The sequence below is a fragment of the Schistocerca gregaria genome, chromosome 2 (genome assembly GCF_023897955.1).
Source record: "Schistocerca gregaria isolate iqSchGreg1 chromosome 2, iqSchGreg1.2, whole genome shotgun sequence".
Taxonomy (NCBI): domain Eukaryota; kingdom Metazoa; phylum Arthropoda; class Insecta; order Orthoptera; family Acrididae; genus Schistocerca; species Schistocerca gregaria.
Window position 1 is genome coordinate 433,710,227 of NC_064921.1, and position 23,240 is coordinate 433,733,466.

Genomic DNA, 23,240 nt, shown 5'->3' on the forward strand with positions numbered 1-23,240 from the left:
CACGGAACTACACAACAGCACAGTTTAAGTGAAATGTTAAAAAACTTGCTGTTTTGAAGTATGAACTAATACGTAAGATAAATACTGTAGGTTACATTCAAAGCTTAATTTCTTCTGCTGTTCACTTAGCAGAATAAGTGTACAGGGTTGTAATACAACACAAAAATATTCGTAACGTGATAGATTCATTTATTCCATTTGAGGAAAATGTGAGTACGCTAATCCAAGTTTTAGGTGAAATGTGGAAAATTGCTGGATTTATTCGGCTACCGCGAGGGTCTTAATTTTTTTGGGAGAATGACTAATTACTTTTCTCCAAGCCTTCAGTTTGTTATGTATCTCTTACATTTGGCTCTACTGTACGCAGAATTCCAGTGGATGACTGTTTGTGTTAACCTCGTAAGGGTAACAGATTTAAACGCCTCAGACATCAAAATGGTTCAAATGGCTCTGAGTACTATGGGACTTAACATCTGAGGTCACCAGTCCCCTAGACTTAGAACTACTTCAACCTAACTAACCTAAGGACATCACACACATCCATTCCCGAGGCAGGATTCGAACCTGCGACCGTATCAGCCGCGTGGTTCCCGATTGAAGCGCCTAGAACTGCTCTGCCACCGCGGCCGGCGCCTCAGACATCATTACGATACCATTTTACTCTGTTGATCATCTAATTCTTCTTTTGGTATCCAGGTTGTGACAGTCTGAATTAATAGTATTGATGTGAGGAATACGAATTTGCAGCAAATTATCAGAAGGTTCCTAATAACTTAATTTCCTGTACTGAGGAATACTTTACCTGTCGATTCCATGTTTTGCTTTTTTTTCCTTCTGTCACACATCTGAGGCAATAATAAACACTTCGTCGGTCAATGCTAGCTGCCTGCTTTGACTTTTCTTTCTCTTTTCACAATTTAACACCATGACAGTTAACTGTCTGAATACAGGCTAATTAATGAATGAGACAGATGAGCACTCAAAATGAAGCGCGAAGCTGTGCATATTAACAGAATCTCAACATAGCAATAAGTGCACTGACAAATTTTTTAGTGTTGCTTAACATAATGGTAAATGAACTGACTTGAGCTCTTTGAAAACAAAAAAGCGGATATTATTCAAAATTGTTCATGAAACAAGCACAAGCAGTAGTAGGCTGCAATATAAAGAAATCTAAACTTTTATTTAAATACCACTGACTAAGTGTCTGACCTGATTATTGTTGTAACCATACCTGTATTTATTCCCAATATGCCCCTCCATCAAATGGTTAATTTGTCATACTTATGTTTGAAGTGTAAATATTCCATTGTACAATTTTCCTGTGTAAAACTATGTAGAAAATGTTTCTAAGTCAGTGGCCAAAAACTAATTAAATAAATGAAGCCGATTTGCAATGGATGCGTGCAAACTGAGAAAACTCATTTTTCTCTTAGTAAAGCCACAAAGCTAAGTTTCACCAAATTACACATTTTTTTTTTTTTTGGTACTCAGGTTGGTGAGATACACTTTGATGAGATTGATCTGATCCAGCACCAGCACTTTTGTCATCATAAGCATTAGGGATGTGGTATACTTTGAGAAGATACACAACTATTTTCCATCTCCTATAATACTCAAATATTTCAGTAACCCCCAAGAAAATATTTATGAGTTGCATACTCTTTACAGTGTTTCTTAGCTTTTCATGCTGTTTGTAAGACTACTGCTAGTACTATCAGTCTAGTAGTAACAACACAAAGAAAAACAAGGACACGAAACGAAAATCAATACCCTCTAACACAACTAAAGGCCGGAAAGAGAATGACACGTGTTCAGGAAATACAAGACGTGAAGAGAATAGAATCCCGTCATTTGTCAACTCGCTGGAACCGCCGATGGACAGTGGTTATTTCCGTAGCAGTACGAAAATATTTTGTTCACTCCAGTGACTATCCTCTCTGGAAATATCACCGGGTTCTACGATATTTAACTGGCGGCAGCAGTCACCAGCATCGAGGTTAACTGTAATGGTAACCCTTTAACTGCCAGAAAAGAGAACTGTGAGCGAATAAGATGACTATCAGCGAAAAATACCTCTGACACTTATTTCCATAGCGCTCGAATTCCTGACTGTAACTATTTGCACTACTCGCCTAATCTAAACTGACAAACAGAACTGTGATTCAAGGTGACGACCGTACATGTGCAATGTCTTTACGGTCGTTCCTATCAGCCACCGTTCAGACATTAACTTCATTTAATTGTTTGTGATGAAAGTAGAAGAGCGCTCGAATTAGTACACAGTTCTATCAACAGATGGCGCGCAGTTTCACAGTTATTTCCATGACCTACAGAACAGCTTTCAGTTCGTCTATCCCTTTCCATTGTAGCCATATTTCAGATGAGTTGACGCGAAAGGGTAGTACGATCTTCGGTAAACAAATGGCGCGAGACACTGTTGGCAGTTATTCAAAAAACTGCTGGTATCAGATGAGCGGTTATCAGCGGACAGCTACTTCTCAGTAACAGTTATTTCTAACTGCTACGTTAGTTTTGCCACCTCTACTGGTGACATACCAGAGGACTTTCTGAAAAACACCATCCACAGAATTCAGAAGATTGCAAGAGCCGAAAAGTGCGAGAACTACAACACAGTCAGCTTAACAGCTCATATATGCAAGTTGCTGCCAAAAATAATACTCAGAAAAACGAAGAAGAAAACGGAGGATCGGTTATATGACTATCAGTTTGGCTTTAGGAACGGCAAAGGCACCAGAGAGGCAGTTCTAACGTTGCGGTTGAGAATGAAAGTAAGACTGAAGAAAAATCAAGACACGTTAATAGGATTTATCGACCTGGAGAAAGCATTCGAAAATGTAAACTAGTGTAACATGTTTGAATTGCTGAGAGAAACGGGGGTAAGCCATAGGCAAATATAGGTAATATACAATAAGCATCAAGAGGGAACTATAAGAGTGGAAGACCCAGAGCGAAGTACTCGGATTAAAAAGGGTATGAGACAGAGATGTAGTCTTTCGCCCCTATTGCTCAGTCTATACAATGAAGAAGCAATGACGGAAATAAAAGAAAGTTTCAAGAGTGGGATTAAAATTCAAGGTGAAAGCGTATCAATGATAAGATTCGCTGATGACATAGTTATCCTAAGTGAAGGTGAAGTAGAATTACAGGACTTGCTGAGTGGAATGAACAGTCTAATGAGTACAGAATATGGATCAAGAGTAAATCTAAGAAAGGCGAAAGTAGTGTGAAGTAAGAGAAATGAGAACAGCGAGAAACTTAACATCAGAATTGGTGGTCACGAAGTAAATGAAGTTAAGATATTGTGCTACGTAGGTAGAAAGGGCATAAATAGCTGACTAGCACTGGCAAAAAGGGCATTCGTGACCGAGAGAAATCTAGTAGCATCAAACATAGGGCTTGATCTCAGAAATAAATTTCTGAGAATGTACGTTTTGGAACACAGAATTGTATGGTAGTGAGACATGGACTATGGGAAAACAGAAAATCATCGAAACATTTGAGTTGTGGTGCTACAGAAGAATGTTGAAAATGCGGTGAGCCGGTAAGGTAAGGAATGAGGAGATTCTCTGTAGAATCTGCGAGAAAAGGAATATATGGAAAATTCTGACAAGAAGAAGGGACAGTATAAGACGTCTGGTAAGACTTCAGGGAATAATTTCCACGGCTCTAGAGGGAACTGTAGAGGGTAACTCTGTAGAGGAAGACAGAGATTGGAATACACCCAGCAAATAATTGAGGACGTAGGTTGCAAGTGTTACTCTGAGGTGGAAAAGTTGGAACAGGAGAGGAATTTGCGGTGAGCCGCATCAAACCAGTCACGAGACTGATGACTTGTTACAAATAGGAAACAGCGAATCCCCCTGGCGTTTTTAAGCGAAGAATTTCGGTTTCCAGACTCTGAGGGTTTCGTCTGTAAGAGTTTAAGTGTCTGGCAGAAAAGATGGAGGATTTTTCTACAGAATCGCATATGCGAAGTTACGGGAATGTTGCTAATCCGTGAGTGCTGCGGCCAAACTTGTCGCTGCGTGGAACTGTGCCTTAATACATCTCATGACTCAGTCTGTCAAACTGGTACACGTTCAGACCTCGTCTTGGAGACAAACCTTCAAGTACTGTGGTTACGGCAACAGATCTTTGTTGCAAGAGGGGCCGTTAGGTACGGTAAGAGAAAAATGGCTAGTGCGCACGCCCAAAACGAATAGCCTAGTTCTGAAGGCGAACATTAACGGTCCCATTGTTAAGCAGCTATTACACAATGCGCGTAAACCGTACACCTATGCACCAGCGCCCCAAGCGTGCATATCTGTAACTACTTGCTGGTTTATGTAGACCTATTACCATCCACGCTGGATATACTTGGCGCACATGCTCTCTTGTAAAGTCCTTCGTTCTACCGCGCGAAACACAGGGGAACCTTGTGACATATTGAAACGTCATTCCTTCAAATTATTTATGTGAGCTAAAGACTCCTATTTAGTAAGAAATTGTTTTTTATCATTATTTATAAAGTAATTGTTATTCTATTATGTAGGTTACTACTGTTCTGAATTACAGACTCGACAGTTAGTTTTGTATTACGACACTTGGTTACACAGGTACATGTGTACCTAAATTTACATTTTGCACATGGAGGACCTACTTGTTTTTGGAGGTATTACCCTGGCAGTGACAATAAACCTTCGGATTAGGGCAGAGACGAAAACGAAAAGCCAGACGTTATTGAGTTCGACCCTGGCTGAAAGCAAGGAACGAAAGCAGAGGATTATATTGCATATGAAAGAAGTGAGGATAAAAGATCCGCAAGAATTTAGGAACTTCGTCAGGCTGGACATGGCCTGTTTCGAGAAGCTGCTGTCTATGATAGAAGGTGGAATTAGCAAGTGTGACACAGTTACGGGGGAAACTATCACGCCTTCTAGAACGTAAGAATTAAATAATACATTTGTATGTTTTGTGATCATACCAGCCTAGGTCACTGATAAAATACCAGTACATGCCCTGTTAAGTAGCAGGCTGGTTGCAACATTACGTTTCCTAGCGACTGGGGAATATTTAAGAGTCTGACTTTTAGCCACAGAATAGCACAGCCCACCATTTAAAAAGTTGTTGTGGGTGTATGCATTGCAATTTGCAACACTTTAAAGGATCAGAACTAAAAAGTGCACTTTTGTTATTTTTCCAAGTTTGGAAAATGAAATGCAATGTGTTACTCAGTTTTGCAGTCCTCGTCTGTAGCGCTGGGCGAAACTGTACGGACTTCGTTGCAATCACTGCCCGTTTCTCTTTTCTAGCATGCTGAAATAAAGCAAGAGATACAATCAAATCAAACATAAACTTTCGTAAGCTAAGGCAGATCAGTGCGAGGTGGGTGGTGGAAGATTTTTCATTTTCTCATTCAGTTGTGCAACGAATCCTGATCTATTTTCCAACGTGCCTGGCGCTCCGTCTCTACACACATTAATTAATAAATTCCATGACAACCATATATATTCTACACTTTCTTCAACACTGCTAAGAGTGCCACATACTGCCGTGTGCTTGTTATATCTTCACTTTTACAAAGCGCTAAAGAATACGCCACAAACTCTTTAAAAATTACAAACACAGTGTTTTACAAGTTGGCTCTGCAAGTCGTCTGCCATAACCAGTGTGGGATGCATGATCCTCTTGTTTGATAACGGTGCCACGTGAAATCGCCCTACCTTAAATGGATTTGAAGACTGAAGTGCAACTACCAAATATTCTTTTATTAAATCGCCATGAAATGACCCAGTGACTTTGCTAAAAGTAATACAGTTTTGGAGCTCACTCGATACTAATCGAAAATCACCGTGTAACGTTATATGCATATTACTCAGAAAGAAAGATTGCCAACGTATCGTATTATGATACAGCGGGTACATAGATACACCTTTCCTCGCTGTATGCCTGAATTTAGACGCTTAACGCCTCTTCGCTCCATTTCATTTCTATAATACGAAGTAATCAGCAGAAAAAAAAAATGCTGTCACAAACAGCTAGTATAAAAGAAAATCTACTGGAAAAAAGTTAAGTTTTTTGCATTTATGAAAATCTACTTACCGAAAGAAACGCAGAAATTCCCCAAAACGAAAATCTGAAATTAGTTACTAGCCACCAAACAATACGCGAATAACAAGCAGAAAGCACTGCGGTACCTCCTCCTGCGCATGCGCGAGTTATCGCTACCTAGTGCGCTTGCACGGATTGACGGCAGTTTAGAACTGCTCTCAATTCTGCCGCGCGGATATGTGTCTACTATTTTTTGTAGTTTCGCCTGTTCTACTGCTAGATGGCTGTCACACTAGACCAGTGCCGTTCGCGGCGGATCGTCGTGTAATACCCGCCTTCGGTACTATGTGGACCGGTGCTGGCAAGTACGGCTGCAGCGGAGGCGCCAGCTGGCGCGCCTGCCAGTTACTAAGCGGCCATTCTACGTTCGGCCCTTCCCCACTTCATCAAGTCATTAAGTGCGTAGATCAGTGTACACCGTACTTTAAGAACAGCACCGAACCTGGATCTGCAGAAAGCAATCTTTGCGCAGCATTCTCTAAAAACCAGACGCATGCAGCAGATCAGAGCTTCGCAACCAGCGCGTTTGTCGAGAAGACGGCGAGCTCACGCCTGAGAACAGCGATTGCCCCTTCCATCGTCACAGGGAACAAGGTGGATTGCCTTGTCGAGACTTGTGGAAACGAGGAAATCGATCCTGAAGGAAATGCTTGATGGAGGGGAACTTGTGGGCGCCCGTTTCTCTTTTCTGGCATGCTGAAATAAAGCAAGAGATACAATCAAATCAAACATGAACTTTCGTAAGCTAAGGCAGATCAGTGCGAGGTGGGTGCTGGAAGATTTTTCATTTTCCCATTCAGTTGTGCTACGAATGGTACACAAAAAAGGTCCGAACGCTGTTGCAGAGGCAACGGAAAAAGCATGCGAAGTTCAGAAGAACGCGAAATCCTGAAGATGGGCTAAAATTTACAGACGCGCGAAATTTGGCACGTACTTCGATGCGAGATGCCTTTAATAGGTTCCACAACGAAACATTGTCTCGAAATTTGGTAGAAAATCCGAAGAAATTCTGGTCGTATGTAAAGTACACAAGCGGCAAGACGCAGTCAATACCTTCGCTGCGCAGTGTCGATGGTACTGTTATCGACGACTGTGCCGCTAAAGCGGAGTTATTGAACGCAGTTTTCCGAAATTCCTTCACCAGGGAAGACGAATGGAATATTCCAGAATTTGAAACACGAACATCTGCTAGCATGAGTTTCTTAGAAGTAGATACCTTAGGGGTTGCGAAGCAACTCAAATCGCTTGATACGGGCAAGTCTTCAGGTCCAGATTGTATACCGATTAGGTTCCTTTCAGATTACGCTGATACTATAGCTCCCTACTTAGCACTCATATACAACCGCTCGCTCACCGATAGATCTGTACCTACAGATTGGAAAATTGCGCAGGTCGCACCAGTGTTCAAGAAGGGTAGTAGGAGTAATCCATTTAACTACAGACCTATATCATTGACGTCGGTTTGCAGTAGGGTTTTGGAGCATATACTGTATTCAAACATTATGAATCACCTCGGAGAGAACGATCTATTGACACGTAATCAGCATGGCTTCAGAAAACATCGCTCTTGTGCAACGCAGCTAGCTCTTTATTCGCACGAAGTAATGGCCGCTATCGACAGGGGATCTCAAGTTGATTCCGTATTTCTAGATTTCCGGAAAGCTTTTGACACCGTTCCTCACAAGCGACTTCTAATCAAGCTGCGGAGCTATGGGGTATCGTCTCAGTTGTGCGACTGGATTCGTGATTTCCTGTCAGGAAGGTCGCAGTTCGTAGTAATAGACGGCAAATCATCGAGTAAAACTGAAGTGATATCAGGTGTTCCCCAGGGAAGCGTCCTGGGACCTCTACTGTTCCTGATCTATATAAATGACCTGGGTGACAATCTGAGCAGTTCTCTTAGACTGTTCGCAGATGATGCTGTAATTTACCGTCTAGTAAGGTCATCCGAAGACCAGTATCAGCTGCAAAGCGATTTAGAAAAGATTACTGTATGGTGTGTCAGGTGGCAGTTGACGCTAAATAACGAAAAGTGTGAGATGATCCACATGAGTTCCAAAAGAACTCCGTTGGAATTCGATTACTCGATAAATAGTACAATTCTCAAGGCTGTCAATTCAACTAAGTACCTGGGTGTTAAAATTACGAACAACTTCAGTTGGAAGGACCACATAGATAATATTGTCGGGAAGGCGAGCCAAAGGTTGCGTTTCATTGGCAGGACACTTAGAAGATGCAACAAGTCCACTAAAGAGACAGCTTACACTACACTCGTTCGTCCTCTGTTAGAATATTGCTGCGCGGTGTGGGATCCTTACCAGGTGGGATTGACGGAGGACATCGAGAGGGTGCAAAGAAGGGCAGCTCGTTTTGTATTATCGCGTTATAGAGGAGAGAGTGTGGCAGATATGATACACGAGTTGGGATGGAAGTCATTACAGCATAGACGTTTTTCGTCGCGGCGAGAGCTTTTTACGAAATTTCAGTCACCAACTTTCTCTTCCGAATGCGAAAATATTTTGTTGAGCCCAACCTACATAGGTAGGAATGATCATCAAAATAAAATAAGAGAAATCAGAGCTCGAACAGAAAGGTTTAGGTGTTCGTTTTTCCCGCTCGCTGTTCGGGAGTGGAATAGTAGAGAGATAGTATGATTGTGGTTCGATGAACCCTCTGCCAAGCACTTAAATGTGAATTGCAGAGTAGTCATGTAGATGTAGATCCTGATCTATTTTCCAACGTGCTTGGCGCTCCGTCTCTACATACATTAATTAATAAATTCCATGACAACCCTATATTTTCTACACTTTCTTCAACACTACTAAGAGTGCCACATACAGCTGTATGCCTGTGATACCTTCACTTTCACAAAGCGCCAAAGAATACGCCACAAACTCTTTAAAAATTACAAACACAGTGTTTTACAAGTTAGCTCTGAAAGTCGTCTGCCATAACCAGTGTAGGACGCATGACCCTCTTGTTTGATAACGGTACCACGCGAAACCTCTCTACCTTAAATGGACTTGAATAATGAAGTGTAACTACCAAATATTCTTTTATTAAATCGCCATGAAATGACGCAATGACTTTGCTAAAAGTACTAAAGTTTTGGAGCTCATTTGAAGGGCACACTCTTTCGTTTTTTCTTCTTTTTTCTACTCTTCAGAGAGCTTCCTTTCAAGTTTTAAAACTTTTTATCCGTACTAAACTCCTTCTTATTTTCCGTTTCTGTATTCTTTGGCGTGATAGGACAATAGTGCCTTTGTAAACTGATCTTACTGAAAGCATTCAGTGCCTTATGAGGCATTAAATATTTTGCATACCCAGCTTGTTAGGTAAAAAGATTAGGTCTTTGCACTGCGGATTGGAATGCGAAGACATTGTCGGTGTTACACAGTGCCGCCACTTCATTGCTGCTCGTCGAGGACACCGCTGCCTTTTTTTCTTTATTTTTATTTCATCCTCCCTAAAAATGGTTCAAATGGCTCTGAGCACTATGGGACTTAACTTCTGAGGTCATCAGTCCCCTAGAACTTAGAACTACTTAAACCTAACTAACCTAAGTACATCACACACATCCACGTCCGCCGCAGGATTTAAACCTGCGACCGTAGCGGTCGCGCGGGTCCAGACTGTAGCGCCTAGAACCGCTCGGCCACCTCGGCCGGCCATCCCCCCTCACCTCATGTCGATGAAGGGGGGTTGGACTGTCATTGCCGGCAGCAATGAAATGTACAGCAATTTGCAGAAGATCACGCTGAACGTTTCTCTTCAGTCGTCGTTGGTTCCGTTCTTGCAGGATCTTTTTCCGGTCTCAGTGATGTCGGAGATTTATTGTTATACGAGATTCGTGATATTCACGGTTCACTCGTGAAGTGGTTGTACGTACCTCAGAGATGCTGTAACCCATCGCTAGTGCACCGCTTATAAAACTACGTTCAAACTCATGTAAATCTGGATAATCTGCCGTTGTAGCAGCAGTAACCTATCTATACAACTGCACCAGACACTTGTTATCTTACATAGGCGTTGCCGACGCAGTGCCGTATTCTGCCTGGTTACATATCTCTGTATTTGATTACGCATGCCTATACCAGTTTCTTTGGCGCTTCAGTGTAGTCTGCGCTATACGTTGTCGTCCAGGAGAACGTGTGTAATCGGTAACACCTGACTTTAAGAGCACAGGAAAAGCATAACAGTGATAGGTGTCCCGTAGAGCTCCCGTGTGGAAGTCGGAAGAGTGATGCTTTGTTGTCCCAGGTTCGAGCCGTGGTCATGCCAGTTTTTGTGTTACAGCACGTGTGAAACGGTTACTTGGTACAAAATATTCCTAACATGAAAAAGGACTGTTCGGTCTTTGCGGCATTTTTTATTGGTCAAATTTTTTATTGGTAGTGCGTTTTCGCTTCGTTTATTTGAAAGTAGCAAGCCTTTAGAGTACATTTGTAGTTTCACAGTATAACAAAAACAATCGTCACAGAAGCAGTGTGCGGTGGTGTTTGTATTGATTTCTGATCGTTATGTACTTATTATTATTCTTATTATTACATTGTTTACTACTAATATTATTTTTTATTATGCTTATTATTTTTTTGTTATTAGTGTTATTATTATTACCATTAGTACTTCCGTAGGTTTGCAGTTGTTTCTTTATTATTAAGCTCTGTTTGTTTATGTTTAGAATATGTTCTCCCTATAATAGGTTCACACGTATTATAGGACAAAAAATGGTATGACCAGGGCTCAAACCGGGGACCCTTGGTATAACAAACTAACGCTCTACCGGCTTCCCCGCGGCAGCTCTGTACGACAACCGCTCACAGTTACGCTTCTGCTGTGCTCCATACGTCAGGTGGTACTTATTAGTTAAAGTTTTCGCATGTTCTCCTGGACGATAGCACGTAGCACACACTGTATCGGTGATTTGGTCGATTATTGATTTACAACGTTTAGTAGCGATCTGACTGTCTGACATCTGGAGGTTTGGATGTGACTAAGCGCGGAACACGTGCTCAGCAAGGGAAGAAACTCATGGAGCCGTACAACAGAGGCAACAAGAGAAAGACGAAAACTATCATTACAAGGAAATGAAGACGGCGAAACTATCAGGGTTAGTGAACAGCTATCACAGCTTTAAGATAAAAGGACTAACACGGCCATGTTTCCGAGGCAGCTTACTGATTGGCAGCAAAGACGCCACAGTATACGTGCTGGCGTACAGAGGAGCTGACATTTCCAGCAAGCTGAACATAGTCTCACGGGCTGGTACTACTAACTGAGGAGGACGACGCTAAAACATTATTCCCGTATGCAGAATGAGCCCTGGCCAGTTTCATCTCCGAACATCCACAATTATATGTCCTACGATTTCCCCAGTGAACAATTTATTCGTTTTGTAGAAGTAGTTAAAAAACTTTTATCTAGGCACTGTTCGATCCAGTTGATTATTTTGTTACCTTCCGTTACCCGTTTTCAGAATTACAAGTATTTCCAAATTAGCATTTTTTGTGTATTTAACAACTTAATACTTGGAACACACGGAGTAATGTGGTAAGAGAACTTACATAAAGATGGGACACTAAAGAAATACCGAAATCAGTTACGCAATAGACAGATGACCCCCTGTGACCGATGACTGGATATCCATTATGACATCTTTACTTCGGATTCTGAGGTTATAAAAAATATAAGAAAGCAAGAAAAACGTTTCTGAAAAAGAGAAATATTTTAACATCTTACATAAATGTAAGCGTCAGGACACTTTCTCTGAAAGTATTCCTCTGGAATGCTGCCTATGTGGAAGCGAAACGTGGACTATAAATAGATTACACGAGAAGGTAATAAACGCTCTTGAAACGTGACTCTATAAAAGAATACTGGAGATTGTATGGGTAGATGGAATAACTAATAGTTCGTTACCTCAAACAGGTTTCAGAGGGTGTAGGTTGCAATAGTTATGCAGAGGGGAAGAGAACTGCACAGTATAGACTTCAGGCTGAATAACGCAGCAACAACATCAGCAAAAATACTGGTTTAAAATATGCCGATGATTTTTCTTCAGCGTGGCCGGGGTCACTATTCCTCACATTTCTTTCAAACTGCCGTAGTGTTACACGTATAACGTTTCACTACTAACAGCAAGTTAAGAACTCATTCAACAAATAATAGTAATAGTAATAATAATAATAATAATAATAATAATAATAATAATAATAATAATAAAGAAAGGACGAAGTCCATCAGTAATCGGCAATCCGCTGCGGCAAAAGTGCAGACACCTCGCACCCCTCAGAAAAGGAAGCGTGCAACAGATCTAGCTGACGTGTAGTGTCCACATCGTCAGATATTTATCTTGCAGATGTGTTTTCCTATTGAGCAAATTGCACGTCTGCTACCCGAGACACCGTTGAGTATAACTAGTTCTCAATCACGGAAATCATTGGTTCACGTTCGTGGAATCCGAGCCAAGTAGCTCCACTGTGCACATTGCAGAACAGGTAGGCACGTAACAGCCTCACGTCGATTACTGAGTGTACTTACGGTTCTGTTGCTGCCAGAGATCACCGGTCGTCGATAACACTGCAGATACGAACGGCTAGCGGTCGCGTCCCACAAGATAAGAAATGGCTGCTTATCAGGCCATAGATGATGCCAGAAGTGTGTATCTTCCGTATGTTACCACCTGCCTACAGTATCATATACGAGTATTGCTAATATCTGCGATGGCCGTTCACTTCCGTAATGTTTTTCAAAAAAATTAAAATGTTCATTGTAGCAGCTATATATATTTATATTAATATATTGGCTTTCGGAATATGCCCGTATAGCCATCCAAACACAGGAAATGCTATATTAAATTATTATATTCGACAATTCGTGATACACATTATTTTAAGTCCTACCCTGATAACATACGATTAACAAAGGACTGATCCGAGATAAAATAAGATTTACAATCAGAATATACGAAAACGAATAAACAAGACGAAGATGGAATACAGGATACAAAGTGGTAAAATGCTATAAGATCCTTTAATAGTAACACAATAAGAACTGATAAATCGCCGTTGGTACACGTTTGGGATACTCCCAGCTCAGTCCACATTAATTTCTATACATCTAAATTAACAGTAAAATGTTCTTTGTATGCCCTGTGAGAATTATTTCAAAAGCCATGAATGGAGAACTGAATATAAGCGCAGGTCCATGAGTACCATCTGACCAGAACTGGGGAATAGTTTACGGAAACCGGAGTTGTGTGTTATGCATCGGTATTAGCAGCTACACGAGTAAGTTTGAAGACTTGTAGGAAGCTGCTAGTGATTTGCCTGCAGATTGTTCCATGTCTTGTGATTCCGAGGTCAAGAAAATTTATATTTATATTTATTGTTCATATTCGATTGTAAACGTAATACTTTTATCCCGAAATCACAAGAAATGGGAAAATGCACAAATTCAAAATCTATCGAAAACAAACAGCCACAGACTGTATAATACATGTGCTGATAAGCCAAAACATGGTGGCGTTGTGGGCACGTGACGCGATAACACAATGTAAGCGGAGCAGACACGGACGGAGGATCACGGTGAAGACATGGACTGCAAATGTGGGAATCCATTTAGATAAGTGAGTGTGGCAAAGAGCAGATTATTACTACGCAGAGCCTGTGAACGAGTATCTCGAAAACGGCGAAGCTGGTCGAATGTTCGCGTGCTACTGTCGTGGGTATTTAAGGAAAGAGGTAGAACGACAGTGAAACTACCACTACGTGCTAAATGGCTGGACGTCCACAACTCTTCACAGAACGTGAGGTTCGGGAACTTGTCTGCTGCGTAAAATAGTATAGATGGTGATCTGTGACATCTCTGCCAAAGGAGCACAATACTTGTGCACGCATAAGCTTTCCTGCGCAGACCGTTCATCGTACGCTGTTGAACATGGAGCTCCGCAGCAGACCACCCCTATGCGTTCACATGTTGAACCAACGACATTGTCAGTTACGATTGCAGTGGGCACTGGACCGTCCGGATCCGACCGTCGATCAACAGAAACGTCGGCTCTTCTTGTGAATCACACTTTTGCTACTCTATGTTGTTGGTCGTCTCCAAAAACGCCATCATCGAGGTGAATGGCGGCCCGGAACCTGTAGCGCACCAAGGGCGCAGACTCGTGGGAGCAGTATTATGCTATGGGAGACATTGTCCTGTGCTTACATGGAACCTGTGGTAATAATCGAAGACACAGTGACAACTGCGAACCCCCGACATCCCTTCAAGCTTGATGTCTTTCCTGACAGCAATGTCGTCATTCAGCAATATAATTGTCCGTGTCTCGCAGTCAGAACTATGCTATAGTGGTTTGAGGAGCGTTCTAGTGAACTCACGTTGATATCTCGGCGACCAAATTCTCCTGAAATAAATCATATGGAACCCATCTAGGTGGCTATAAGGTGCTATCTCCGCGTACTCAGATCAGCGGACCTTTATTTACGCGAATTACATGACCTCTGTGTAGACAACTAATGCCACATTCCTCCACAAAACCCACCAGCAAACTATCGGACCCCTGATATACAGAATCAGTGATGCACACATCAAAAAAAGATTTGCTTCACCCCAGTTCCCAGAACTCTTGAAGATAGACGTTGATTGTGGATACTGTATCACAGACACAGTCCCTTTGACTGTTCAGAGATGTCATTAAACCCACCCAAAGATGTAAACAACCATGCATGAGCTCAGCCTATTAGACTGAGGAGGTCCGATAGCCCATCAGTTCCAGTGATTCCACCAGGAAGGAGGTACACGGCTCGTGTTGTCTGTTGTTCAACCATGCCTAGACGGTCAATACTGCGGTTCGATCGCGTCCGCATTGTTACTTTGTGCCAGGAAGGGCTCTCAACAAGGGAAGTGTCCAGGCATCTCAGAGTGAACCAGTGCGATGTTGTTCGGACATGGAGGAAATACAGAGAGGCTGCAACTGTCGAAGACAAGTCTCGCTCAGGCCGCCCAAGGGCTACTACTGCACTGGATGACCGCTACCTACGGATTATGGCTCGGAGGAATCCTGAGAGCAACGCCACCATGTTGAATAATGACTTCGTGCAGTCACAGGACGTCGTGTTACGACTCAAACTGTGCGCAATAGGCTGCATAATGCGCAACTTCACTCCAGAAGTCCAAGATGAGGGCCATCTCTGCAACTGCGACGTCATGCAGCGCGGTACAGATGGACCCAACAACATGCCAAATGGACCGCTAAGGATTGGCAACACGTTCTCTTTACCGAAGTGTGTTGCATATGCCTTCTCCAGACAATCGTCGGAGACGTGTATGGAGGCAACCCGGTCAGGCTGAACGCCTTAGACACACTATCCAGCGAGTGCAGCAAGATGGAGGTTCCCTGGTGTTTTGGGGTGGCATTATGTGGGGCCGACGTACGCCTCTGGTGGTAATGGAAGGCGTCGTAACGGCTGTATGATATGTGAATGCCATCCTCTGACCGATAGTGAAACCATATCGGCAGCATACTGGCGAGACATTCGTCTTCATGGACGACAGTTCGTCGCCCCATCGTGCACATCTTTTGAATGACTTCCTCCAGGATCGTTATCGCTCGACTAGAGTGACCAGCATGTTCTCCAGACGTGAATCTCATCGAAAATGCCTGGGATAGATTGAAAAGGGCTGTTTATGGGCGATGTGACCGAACAACGACTCTGAGGGATCTACGCCGAATCGTCATTGAGGAGTGGGACAATCGCCGGCCGCGGTGGTCTCGCGGTTCTAGGCGCGCAGTTCGGAACCGTGCGACTGCTACGGTCGCAGGTTCGAATCCTGCCTCGGGCATGGATGTGTGTGATGTCCTTAGGTTAGTTAGGTTTAAGTAGTTCTAAGTTCTAGGGGAATCATGACCACAGCAGTTGAGTCCCATAGTGCTCAGAACCATTTGAACCATTTTTGAGTGGGACAATCTGGACCAACAGTGTCTTGTTGATATTGTGGATAGCATGCCACGACCAATACAGGCATGCATCAATGCTAGAGTACGTGCTACTGGGTATTAGAGGTACTGGTGTGTACAGCAATATGGACCACCACCTGCTGGTACAACATGCAAGGTGTGGTTTTGATCAGTAATGAAAAGGGCGGAAACGATTTTTATCTTGATCTCTATTCCAATTTTCTGTACAAGTTGCGGAACTCTCAGAACCAAGGTGATGCAAAACTTTTTTCATCTGCTTATTTTGTTCTAAAGACGGAGAAATAAGCTATTAGGCTGGTGGTCATAATGGTTTGGCTCATCAGCGTAGTATTTCTTAACATCCGAAACCATACAAAGAAGCACATGTTACTAACCTGTATAGAGAGACAAATAAAATATCCATTTACTAAAGAAGTCATAACATCTGAACTAAACACACTAAGAGGAATAGTAAAAAACCACCACCATAGTCGACAATATTCGTATCATAAAACTAAACGCAAATGAAAAGAAAAGAAAAGACAGCAGGTAAATCAAAGAATAACAAGGACCAAGCTCCGTCCATAATAATAGTTCCATGCTGCAATCAGCAGTCTTCTACTGCGTCCTCTACTTGTGATTTATACTCGTTTGTAGCTACGTATTTTTACATCCTATGATGTATACCAAAACTAATCTTTGCATGTACAGTAGCTATCCGTGCCAACTGCATATATATCATAAAATAAGTCCTTATATATATACACTCCTGGAAATGGAAAAAAGAACATATTGACACCGGTGTGTCAGACCCACCATACTTACTCCGGACACTGCGAGAGGGCTGTACAAGCAATGATCACACGCACGGCACAGCGGACACACCAGGAACCGCGGTGTTGGCCGTCGAATGGCGCTAGCTGCGCAACATTTGTGCACCGCCGCCGTCAGTGTCAGCCAGTTTGCCGTGGCATACGGAGCTCCATCGCAGTCTTTAACACTGGTAGCATGCCGCGACAGCGTGGACGTGAACCGTATGTGCAGTTGACGGACTTTGAGCGAGGGCGTATAGTGGGCATGCGGGAGGCCGGGTGGACGTACCGCCGAATTGCTCAACACGTGGGGCGTGAGGTCTCCACAGTACATCGATGTTGTCGCCAGTGGTCGGCGGAAGGTGCACGTGCCCGTCGACCTGGGACCGGACCGCAGCGACGCACGGATGCACGCCAAGACCGTAGGATCCTACGCAGTGCCGTAGGGGACCGCACCGCCACTTCCCAGCAAATTAGGGACACTGTTGCTCCTGGGGTATCGGCGAGGACCATTCGCAACCGTCTCCATTGAGCTGGGCTACGGTCCCGCACACCGTTAGGCTGTCTTCCGCTCACGCCCCAACATCGTGCAGTCCGCCTCGAGTGGTGTCGCGACAGGCGTGAATGGAGGGACGAATGGAGATGTGTCGTCTTCAGCGATGAGAGTCGCTTCTGCCTTGGTGCCAATGATGGTCGTATGCGTGTTTGGCGCCGTGCAGGTGAGCGCCACAATCAGGACTGCATACGACCGAGGCACACAGGGCCAACACCCGGCATCATGGTGTGGGGAGCGATGTCCTACACTGGCCGTACACCTCTGGTGATCGTCGAGGGGACACTGAATAGTGCACGGTACATCCAAACCGTCATCGAACCCATCGTTCTACCATTCCTAGACCGGCAAGGGAACTTGCTGTTCCAACAGGACAATGCACGTCCGCATGTATCCCGTGCCACCCAACGTGCTCTAGAAGGTGTAAGTCAACTACCCTGGCCAGCAAGATCTCCGGATCTGTCCCCCATTGAGCATGTTTGGGACTGGATGAAGCGTCGTCTCAAGCGGTCTGCACGTCCAGCACGAACGCTGGTCCAACTGAGGCGCCAGGTGGAAATGGCATGGCAAGCCGTTCCACAGGACTACATCCAGCATCTCTACGATCGTCTCCATGGGAGAATAGCAGCCTGCATTGCTGCGAAAGGTGGATATCCACTGTACTAGTGCCGACATTGTGCATGCTCTGTTGCCTGTGCCTATGTGCCTGTGGTTCTGTCAGTGTGATCATGTGATGTATCTGACCTCAGGAATGTGTCAATAAAGTTTCCCCTTCCTGGGACAATGAATTCACGGTGTTCTTATTGCAATTTCCTGGAGTGTATATATATATAGGGTGAGTCACCTAACGTTACCGCTGGATATATTTCGTTAACCACATCAAATACTGACGAACCGATTCCACAGACCGAACGTGAGTAGAGCGGCTAATGTAACTGTTTAATACAAACCATACAAAAATGCACGGAAGTATGTTTTTTAACACTAACCTTCGTTTTTTTAAAAATGGAACCACGTTAGTTTTGTTAGCACATCTGAACATGTAAACAAATACGTAATCAGTGCCGTTTGTTGCATTGACAATGTTAATTACATCCGGAGATATTGTAACCTAAAGTTACCTCCGACGTTCAGCAGCGTGTTGTAACAAACACGGGCCACGGTCGGCTAGCAGCATCTGCAGGGACATTTTTACGATGACGACCATGTTTACGAATGTGGCTGTAGTGCACTGTTGTGGTTTGGTCTAGCTGTCGCAGTGTCCGCATGTAGCGCTTGCTGCTATTGTTATTTCTGCATTCATGGTGTATTCGAACTCTGAAAAGGCGGAGATGATACTCATCTATGGCGAGTGTCGACGAAATGCAGCTGAAGCCTGCAGGGTGTATGCAGAACGATAACCGGACAGAGGGCATCCAACGTGCCGCACATTGCAAAACATCTACCGCCAACTGTATGCAACAGGTATGGTCGTAGCACGCAAACGGGTCCGTAACAGACCCGTCACAGGAGAAGCGGGTGCAGTTGGTGTGTTAGCTGCTGTTGCCATGAGCCCACACATGAGTACACGGGACATTGCGAGAGCCGGTGGACTGAGTCAAAGTAGTGACACGCGCATACTGCATTGTCACCGCTTTCACCCGTTTCATGTGTCGCTAAATCAGCAATTATATGGTGATGACTTTAATCATCGAGTGCAATTTTGTTAATGGGCATTAACAGAGAATGCGTTGCAGTTCTACCTGTTTACCGATGAAGCGGGTTTCACAAACCTCGGGGCAATGCATCTACGGAACATGCATGACTGGTCCGTGGACAATCCTCGCTGGCTGAGACAGGTAGAGCGACAGCGACCGTGGACTGTAAATGTATGGTGCGGAATCATTGGCGACCACCTCATTGGTCCTCACTTCATTGCAGGGGCCCAAACAGCTGCAACATACATCGCGTTTCTACAGAATGATCTGCCAACGTTGCTCGAAAATGTCCCACTGGAAACGCGTCGACGTATGTGGTATCAGCATGATGGTGCACCTACACATTCCGCAGTTAACACTAGGCTGCCCCTTGACAGGATGTTCGACGGGCTTTCCATAGGACGTGGAGGAAGCATAAATTGGCCAGCCTGTTCTCCTGATCTTACACCTCTGGACTTCTTTGTGTGGGGTACGTTGAAGGAGAATGTGTACCGTAATGTATCTACAGCCCCAGAGGATATGAAACAACGTATTGTGGCAGCCTGCGGAGACATTACACCAGATGTACTGCGGCGTGTACGACATTCACTACGCCAGAGATTGCAATTGTGTGCTGCAAATGATGGCCACCATATTGAACATCTATTGGCCTGACATGTCGGGACACACTCTATTCCACTCCGTAATTGAAAACGGAAACCACCTGCGTACGTGTACCTCACCGCTCATGGTAATGTACATGTGCGTCAGTGAAAAAGACCAATAAAAAGGTGTTAGCATGTGGACGTAATGTGCTGTTCGAGTCTCTTCTGTACCTAAGGTCCATCACCGTTCCCTTTGGATCCCTACGTAATACAGTGCTCTCCGATACACAAGATCGAACAGCGGAGGAGTGGTACTCAAGCGTCAACTTTAGGTTACAATATCTCCGGATGTAATTAACATTTTACAATGCAACAAACGGCACTGATTGCGTATTTGTTTATATGTTCAGATGTGCTAACAAACCTAATGGGGTTCCATTTAAAAAACGTAGGTGTGTGTTAAAAAACATACTTCCGTGCATTTTTTTATGGTTTGTATTAACCATTTACACTAGCCCCTCTCCTGGTCTGTGGAATCGATTCGTCAGTATTTGATGTGGTTTACGAAATATATCCAGCAATAATGTTAGGTGAGTCACCCTGTATATTATCATTAAGTATTGTGTATCTTTAGTGTAATACAGATACAGCTGAGGATGTGCAATGCAGAAACTAGACCGTTGTAATAAATATACTACCACAAAGCAGCTTTTGTCGATCAGTTAATTAATAAAATGACATATTTACAGTATCTACAGGCTGCACAGCACCAAATGTACAAAACATTCTTATTACTCTCATACAGGAAGAAACGTGCTGTTCTCTCATATCAGAATACACTATTGAAGATAAGAAATAATACCGAAGGACGGTTGTTTCAATAACAAATGTCTCTTGAATCAAATTACAGCGAATTATGCTCGTGTGAACATAAAAACGACAGAGGTAGACAGGAGTGTGAAACAAGGAAGTGATGTGAATAAAAGACGAGATTCGAGACGAATATAGAACGAACCACTTATTAAAGACAAAACTATGTTGTCTATATGTTGTTTGTGGGAGAAGGCAGGGAATTAATCCCGGGGCCGCCATGCAGCAAACTGCTTCCCAGCAGCACCAAAGCTGCCTTCGAGGTAAGCGTCCCATCCGACGGTGACGGTGGTTGATGGTAGGAATCTCTGGTGCACCATACCTTTGTCACAGTTCTCGTAGTAACATATTTAAGACACGCGTGTCGCTAAAAAGAATAATTAAAAAAAAACCTACAAATTTGCCTTAAAATGACGGTGTCTGCAAAATATGCGTGCACACACTTACACACACACACACACACACACACACACACACACACAGAGGACAAGGGCGTTGAGTGGAAGGGAGAGTAATGGGAAAAAGAAGCACAACTTTTTACAAAATAAAATTCAACACTATCGAAAAACGTTATTTGTTAGTCATCTAACATGCTTTTACTATCAGTTTAGTATAGGTATCTACTACTTACTGATAGTATAGTTTGTGTAATATTTGTACGTATTGTTTCACCGCCAGGGAGGTAACGTTCAGATGCATGTGGATGATTTATACTCTCATATTTCTGGTAACATTTGGCATAGGCTGGTAACACGAGGAAGAACATCACGAACTGATGATACAACGCTACTAGAATTATCTACTTTCAGTTGCAAGTAGAACAGCAGCGAACAGTGAAATAGTTTTTTTGAGATTTCACGACGAACAGGCATGCATGCAGTTGCTATCAGTCAGTATCCATTACACGTTCTGTCTTTCTTCAGACTGATACGCCTCTCATGTTGCGGGATAAGACACGATTTCGCTTTGCGAAGATCAGTTTTTTTTCCCTGGGGAGAAATAGGGTGGAAGGAGGAGGGAGGGAGAGGTCTTGTCTTCCCTGAATTTTGCTAGCTATGCCTTTGGAATGTCAAGGATCTATGTCCTTTTTATATGAATCAGTAAGTAGGAAGACGTATCCTGCTCAAGAACACTATGTTGAACGAAATACACAAGAAATTCCCAACGGAATCACAGTCACTACTCAGCACTTGCTGTAGACGGATTACTGTGGTAACTAAAAGGTACTATGCACGATTTCATTAGTATAAACTAACTACAGTTTTTTAAAATATTAATAGTTTTTAACATTAAGACTCATTTTGTTACATAATCAAACCATAATGTTGGTCAACTCATTGTATCCTCTATGAAGATGCACTGCTATAGACACATTTTTACTCTGATGGCCATCAAAAGTACAACACCAAGAAGGGGCCTTCCATATACGTCGATTATGCACATAAATGTTAATATTTGAGCGCAATCACATACTGTACGTTATTAACGTCCTACATCTTTATTCTTCATGCGTACATATTTGCAGTCCTATGCTGCTAGAGAGCTCCGAATTGTAGCGTGTAATATGGCAGTGTGTAACGTAGTTATGACGGTGCGTGAGAAACAGTATGTTGTAATCGAGTGGAGAATTCGAAGTGTTCGTCCATACGTGAAGCACCGTCTCCTTCAGCATGCCAATGCAGAGCACACACGGCATCTGCAACAAATCGACGCCTTGGTTTCACTGTCAGTGATTATCCTCCATGCAATCCCAAACTGATCCCATCCGATTTTCATCTGTTTTCAAAACTTAAAGAACACCTTTGAGGACTTCAATGTGATAATAATGAAGCGACACAAGCAGAGGTGTGGTTTTGGCAGCGCCAACAAAGTCAAACCTTCTACAGTGACGGTATCAACAAATTGGTATCTCTTTGGGAGTAATATGTTTCTCTCCTGGGTGACTGTGCTGAGAAACCAGTGTGTAAAAATGAAGAATAAAGACGTAGAATGTTACTGCAGTCTGTATTAGTTAGAAAGCTTTAAAAGTTTTCATATACAAAATTCGCATTCGTATACGCAGATAGCAGCGCTGGGGGGCAGGGCGAATGCTGAAAACACTGCAGTCGTCGTAATGTGGTAACATATAAATTTATCTGACGCCCAAAAGGACACGATCATTGGTTTTCGGAAGCATTCCCGAAAAGGCTAAAGTTTTAGACTGTTGAAGTGCCACCATGGCTAAAGTATACTGGACATGACAGAAAGGCATTACCGAAATCCGATGCCTAGGCGAGTGTGATGCATGACGGGCCACAGACGGGCAGGGTGAACGGCAGACGGCTGTGGAGACGTGTACGGGGCGAGCAGAAGTGCAACTGTTGAGCAACTGACCGCCCAGATGAGCCAAGAGGCTATCAGAAGTGTCTCCTTAACGACCGCTCAGCGAAAGTTGCTGCGTATGGACCTCCACAGCAGGTGCCTGGCTCATGCACCCATGGTGACTGCCGTTCATAGGCGACGAAGGCTGGAATTTACACGCTGGCCTTTTCACATGAATTATGTGTTATGCTCCATAGGACAAATGGCCATTGGCGTGTACGGTGTGAAACGGCTAAAAGCAAACAAACACTCTGCAACTATCATCGGAAGGGTCAGGAAGGATGA

The 23,240-nt window shown here is 43.5% G+C and overlaps 1 protein-coding gene across 4 annotated transcripts in view; it reads right to left on the minus strand.

The window, feature by feature from the left end:
• The window catches only part of LOC126324775 (UDP-sugar transporter UST74c), an 89,407-nt gene extending 66,484 nt beyond the window's left edge, over window positions 1-22,923 (minus strand). The window contains exon 1 of one of the 4 annotated variants that reach the window (XM_049995112.1): window positions 22,849-22,923. In XM_049995112.1, coding sequence (XP_049851069.1) covers window positions 22,849-22,880 — 32 coding nt within the window. In that variant the 5' untranslated portion in view covers window positions 22,881-22,923. Of the gene's footprint in view, window positions 1-10,003; window positions 10,117-12,033; window positions 12,085-12,654; window positions 12,719-22,848 lie in introns of those variants that run through there. The other 3 variants (XM_049995117.1, XM_049995119.1, XM_049995115.1) reach the window with 3 other exon arrangements.
• Between the last annotated feature and the right edge of the window lie 317 nt (window positions 22,924-23,240).